Genomic DNA, 6178 nt, shown 5'->3' on the forward strand with positions numbered 1-6178 from the left:
AATTGGTACCTACGTTTACTGGTACCTATGATAATTGGTACCTACATTTACTGGTACCTATGATAATTGGTACCTATGGTTACTGGTACCTATGATAATTGGTACCTACGTTTACTGGTACCTATGATAATTGGTACCTACGTTTACTGGTACCTTTGATAATTGGTACCTACGTTTACTGGTACCTTTGACAACCAGTGCCATGTTCACCGATACCAACATTTACTCGTACCTTTGATAACCGGTACCTATGTTTCCCGGTACTTATATTCCCCAGTTTTATGTTCACCAGCACCTTAAAGTTTATATGGATCACCTATGTTCTCCAACAAAAGGACAATGGTGTTAGGCACTCTGATGTGAAAGGTGGCGTGTGATATTTATTTCTTCGAGGATTTCTGGGCCTTTATTCTTGCTCAGAGTTCCACACTGATCTGCAATCTGAGTGCGATCAGCAGACAGGATCTTTAATCTATGACGCCCTCCAGCTCTGAATTTGAATGAGGGTTCATTTCTTCCTCTGTGGCAGAAACTCGGACCACCTCCCTGTAGACATTAGTGCTGCACTTTCTCTGTTTCTGAGCTACAGACTCCTAAATGTTGTGTTTGATTTACAGGAGGCGCTGTGCACGTAAAAAAATAAATAAAAAAAACATGCCGCCTGCACCAGGAGGTTGTCCATCTGTTTCTCACTGAAGCCTCTCAGCAGATAAAAAATCTGATTTCTAAAAACAGACATGACGAGGTGAGATGGCGAGAACATAGCGGGCCACTCGTAGAAGGAATCAGAGGAGCTGAGGGGGATGASAGGGGAGCTGGGAAGAGTGGGAGGAAAAGAGGAGAGAGCAGGACTTGGCATGGTTTGAAGCACTGGTTGTCTGTGATGAGCTGTTTTTTATTTCTTCTTTTCTACAGAGACAATGACTGAGCGCAGCGTGGGTGTGTTTGTTCTATATAATCAGATTTTTTTATTTTATTTTAATCAGTTTAAAGAGTCATGACTAAACATCCCCACAACACCATATCACTTCCAAAAATCTGATGCCTAAATAAGGCTTTAAAAATACTGTAACTACTGTAAATAACTTTTAATGTGGAGAAAGCACTAAAAATGATTTCATATATCTGAATGATCAACTTTAGACAATCAATTAGGGTTCATATAAAAGCACGGTTGGTGCTAACCGCTATTAGCACCAACTAATGCCTTTTAGCGTTGTTCTATTGTAACTTTTTATTAGCTTTGATTGAACAAATTGGTCATTTTAACCCAATATTAACTTGACCCTGTATGTTAACCCAACACTGCCGACTTAAAACTAACCAGGGTTACAAAGTGGGTTTTAACCCATCAGTTTTAATCTCTTTCCAGCAGATTTAAAAGGTGAATTAAGTTATTTTAGAGAAACGGTTACAATAAATAAAACATAACAGGATGTAATAAAAACCTAAAAACCAAAGTAAAATCATCTTTATAATTAGGCACATTAAATCAATTAAAACAAACTTAAAAGTCAAAAACTGGTGTTAAACATAAGTGACAAGTGTAAAATAAAATGTTTGAAAAAAGTCAACACATTTTAATTATTTAGCTCATTTAAAAACATAAATTTTCCACTAACATTTTATTGTTAGAATGTTGTGGTTAAATGTTGAAATTAGTATTTTGAAATGGAATGTATAGTAGCAGTTAGCGTTAGCTAATGAGCCTTAGCTGCGTTAGCAGCTGCTATTGTCGCAGGATGATGACATCATAACACGAGAGAAGCACAGAAAAAAGCGTTCCGTTCCAGAAATGTAAACATCCACATTTAAGGTTCAACTTTTACATTTAGAATTATGATTTAGAATTTGCATGCATTATTTTACATTCAACATTTATTAGCCTACAAATTAGCAAAACGTAAGCACAGTGAGCTAAATAACAATAAAYTGTCAGTGGAAATTTTTAGGGGTTTTGCATTCAGAAATAATGAAAATGTCATTGTGACTTTTTAAATATATTATTTTACACTTGGCACCCCCAAATAAGAGGTATAAAAAAGTAATTTCCATTTGGTTAGAGCTCCAGTTCTACTCATTTAATTACACATTAATTAAACAGAAAATGTGTTTTTCCTCAGACTGTGTGGCAGACATGGATCAGCGTTACATCACGGTTCAGATCAAACCTGCTGCTGTAAATAAAACGATCTGCTGGGAGGAGAAAAGGCTTCGTTTAGTGTGAATTGTTTGGATTAAAAGGATGTTTTTCAGGATTGAGCGCGTTTCAGGCTCGAGAGGCAACAACCTGTTAATCAGAAGTGAAGCGTCGTGGAAAACGCGGTAATTTTGCGCTTTTGTTTGGGGTGTAAAATCCGAGTTTTTTTCCCCTTACCTGCGCGTGAGGATGGGGGTCGATCATGCCCATCGGGATCTCCTGGTTCGGGGTCGAAGGCGTCCTGGACATACTACTACTTTTCTGGACCATTTGATTTTACTTTCAGAGAATCTGCTGCAGTTTGTTTATGACGGAGCCGACAGTCTCATCTCTCTGCTTGTTTGTTGTTGTTGTTTGTTGTTAGTGTTGTTGAGGTTCTTGCGGTGGGGTGGTCCAGGAACGGAGAAGCCGCTGATGGATGGATCTGAGCTGGTTGGTATAAAATAATGGCAACAGCTGCCTCCCTGCAGCCGCACCGAGTCCTGACGGCGGCGGTGAAGCGCTGCGTAATGACGCACGAGCGCATCCGGTTGGAGACAGAAACTGTCTTTTTTTCCCCCTTTGGTAAATTAAATAAAGTAAATTAAGGTCGTGATGTGAGCACTGACTCCTGCTGTGTTTCTCAAATGAAAGCTAAAGGGATGCATGTCACCCGCTGCCTTTCATTCAGGAGTTTAATAATGTTTGATTGACATGTTGAGAATGACTTTCAGCTGCTGTCACAACAAATTTTAGCTCATTTTATCTAAAAAAAAAAAGTCTAGGCCCAGTTGGCTGTGGAGGCTATCTTGAATTGGGTTAATAATGAATTATAGTTGAACATTTGGGGACATCACTTTTTAATTTACTAACAAAAGGCTTGCAAAGTTTGCATTTTCCACCCGTGCATATGTGGGTTTTCTCTGGGCACTCTGGTTTCCTCCAACAAACAACAACAAAAAAAAAATCCTTAATTGTCCAGGATAGACTCCAGTCACCTGGGTTTCAGAAATGATAAACGTTTGAAGATCCTACAAGCGTGCTTTTATTTTGAAGGCGTCGCCCTCCGTTCACCGGCGCGTTTCTGTGTTTTTCCATCCACCTTGACGCGTTTCTCTTTGCGCGCAACGAGACTCCAGCTGGAGGAAGAGGTCCACGCCCCGGTGAAGAGAGACCCCACCTTCCTTCACCGTGATGATGATGATGATGAGTGATGAGGAAGCAGAGCTCGGGTGATGAAGGCTGCAGGCCTCCAGAGAACTGAGCCCCTGCTGGGGGTGGTGAAGGAAGGAAGGCAGTTGTGTGTGTGTGTGTGGGGGGGACTCTGGGTTTTATTCAGACCTGACATAAATGATGGTCCTGCTCAGGGACTCTGGCAGCTCCACCTCTGACCTTTCGTTGACCCCAGGTTACACAAGTGATAAAGCTTTTATTGTTGTTAAAAGAGCTGCTGTAGCTTCACTCCCACCTCACACTCCTTTGTTTCTTCTGCTAATAACACCAGTTTCATCCTGATTTATATAATCTGCTTTACGTAAAATGATTGTTAGCTAATGCCTGATTTTACATGAGCTCTCAGAAAGGTCTGTCAGGAACCAAACTTTGTATTTCACTGTTGCTTTACGACCTTTTGGAATGACTCATTGAAACCCATTTTAAACACATTTTAATTAAAATAATGCATTTCTTTAAAAATATGGCTTTTTTAATTACTTTTTGCCTCTACTTTTGATTTTATACAGCGTTACCCCCTCTGATGTTCTGCTTTCACGTTTGAGGGACGCCAGATGATCTCTTCAGAAACAACCAAACTGAAATTAGTTTTGAAACAAAAAAATATATATATTTTAGCATTTTTTCAGCTATTTGAGCACAGTCATCTATCTTCTGATTACTAATAAAACTTACGTGTGTCTTAACAAAAAGTGTTGGATTTGTGGCCCTCCTTCTAGTTTGGCCTCAAAATATTTGACATTTTTGCTAAAACATTTAATTTCTTGTCTACGAATAACCAACGGATCCATGTTTGGTTGTGGCAGCCATCTTGGATGATGTGGGCTCCAAACGTTCAGTTTTTTGTGTGAATGTCATTAAAGTTTCTTACATGAGAGCTTTTGCTAAATTTAACACGACAAAGAAAACACTAGACATGGGTTTTTACGATGTAAAAACAAGTGTGCGTTGCCATGTAGCATGTCATTGCCTTCAGCAATGGACTTGCAGAATGAAGTGTGACCAAGTTCAAATGTGTTTTCTATAACAGCTTGAGCTTGTCAAGTCAGCAGGTGTTTGTAACAACGGTAATTGTGTGACAATATGAAGTTTGTAGAGATTTTCTGTTAAAGTTACTGTTGCTGGGTTTCAAACCCTGATCTCTCACATCAAAGCCCATGGCACTAACCATTAGACTATTGGTYCTGTGGCAGAAAACCGTTCCAGGGGTTGGTTTGTATATGTGCAGAAAGAGGCCACATTGCCAATGTAATGGTTGTCACTAATTTGAAATTTGAAACATTAATATTTCATAAACTATAGGTTTCACAGGCACCAAAAGGCATAGCCATCATTTGGAACAGGGGCTTTACAGATATAAATTACAATGGCAGCTCTAGGACAAAGTATGCAGGAGGAGAAGCATGCCAAAGTTGAGATGACTTGGATGGGAAATGAATCACAATAGTGTACATTGCATTGGRAATGCACACTGATTACTGGCTTTTTGCCTTCAGCGCCAGACGATGATAAACCCTGACAAAACCAATAAGACAGTATTGATCAGGTTCATCCCAAAGGACCAGTTTACCAAGAAGATGACCCCCTGCTTTGAGTCACTGAAGGGRTTTTGTTCGACGTGGATGTCAGAGCTGCTGCCCTCAGGTTCATCCCTCTGAGGTGAGTCAGCCGTGGACGTCTTCAGTGTGCGGGGACACCTTTGACTTCCGGCCGATGTGTCTCTTGGACAGAATCACTGTGGGCTTTTAAAATGAGTCAACACTTCATCACAGCCCAGCAGGTTGTTTCTGCTCCACAGAACGTTTGTGTTGAACGCCTCGTCCATTTACTTCACTCTGTCGGTTCAGCCCGGTGAGGACGGCTCGATTCTGGATGAAGCGAAGAGYTCACACAAGAGGTCCTCGTGCACCCACACTGCAAGCGTGCAGGGTTGCTGTGACGACGGGATGCTGCTGTGTAGAAGATGAGTGTCCATAATTAGTAGCCAGTCAAATGGCGGTGCACTGGTTGGTTATTTTTAAAAGTATCCACCCACGACACCAACACTCTGTTTCCATTCCCACCTTGGAAAAAAGACTAGTGGTCATCAAACTCTATAACTCCTCCCTAAACACATGAAACTAGATCATCTGTACATTTTATTGTTTTTAGTCTTTATTTGATATTTAGTTTGCTGTATTTTACCCATGACACTCACCGAACATGTGCAATATACCAAACCATCTCTCGTTATGTACACATTTTCTTAATATTACTATTATTTTTATAGTACATTGTTTATACATGAGTGAGCTTATTTTATAATCCTGGGAGTTTATACTTATTTTATTCTAGTGTGCTTCTTTCTTTCTTTTCACATTTCTCTGATCTGAACGGCTGCAGCTGTACTACCTGTAATTTTCCTCTGGGATAAATAAAGTATTCTGATCCTGATTGTGACAAAAAAAATATTTTTTAAATCTCTTTAAAATGTCCAGAGTAGGTGTTCAGGTTCTTTCAGTGACTCTTTTACTGCTGCATGTTTCAGACACTTATCACCTCATCTGTGACACAGATGGTGACAGTTGAGTTATTTCAGTAATTGACACTGTTTTCTGTTTTCTGTTCAGAGAGCATCATACATTTTACTGTAAAACCATTGAGTTTAAATAAAATCGAAAAAAACATTTGTGTATTTACTTGAAAGCCATTTGATAAACAAAAAATACTGTATTTGAATGATTTATTTTGTTTACATTTCTTCACTTTAAATATACTACAGATTAT

General features: G+C 39.5%; 1 protein-coding gene across 5 annotated transcripts in view; it reads right to left on the minus strand.

The window, feature by feature from the left end:
* cacnb1 (calcium channel, voltage-dependent, beta 1 subunit) overlaps positions 1 to 2691 on the minus strand; it is a 30832-nt gene extending 28141 nt beyond the window's left edge. For 3 of the 5 annotated variants that reach the window (XM_014031744.1, XM_014031742.1, XM_014031741.1), the window contains exon 1: positions 2378 to 2689. In XM_014031744.1, the coding sequence (XP_013887198.1) occupies positions 2378 to 2470 (93 nt within the window). In that variant the 5' untranslated portion in view covers positions 2471 to 2689. Of the gene's footprint in view, positions 1 to 2377 lie in introns of all 5 variants that reach the window. The other 2 variants (XM_014031745.1, XM_014031746.1) reach the window with 2 other exon arrangements.
* Positions 2692 to 6178: the final 3487 nt, after the last annotated feature.

The sequence above is a fragment of the Austrofundulus limnaeus genome, unplaced genomic scaffold, assembly GCF_001266775.1.
Source record: "Austrofundulus limnaeus strain Quisiro unplaced genomic scaffold, Austrofundulus_limnaeus-1.0 Scaffold1310, whole genome shotgun sequence".
NCBI classification, from domain to species: domain Eukaryota; kingdom Metazoa; phylum Chordata; class Actinopteri; order Cyprinodontiformes; family Rivulidae; genus Austrofundulus; species Austrofundulus limnaeus.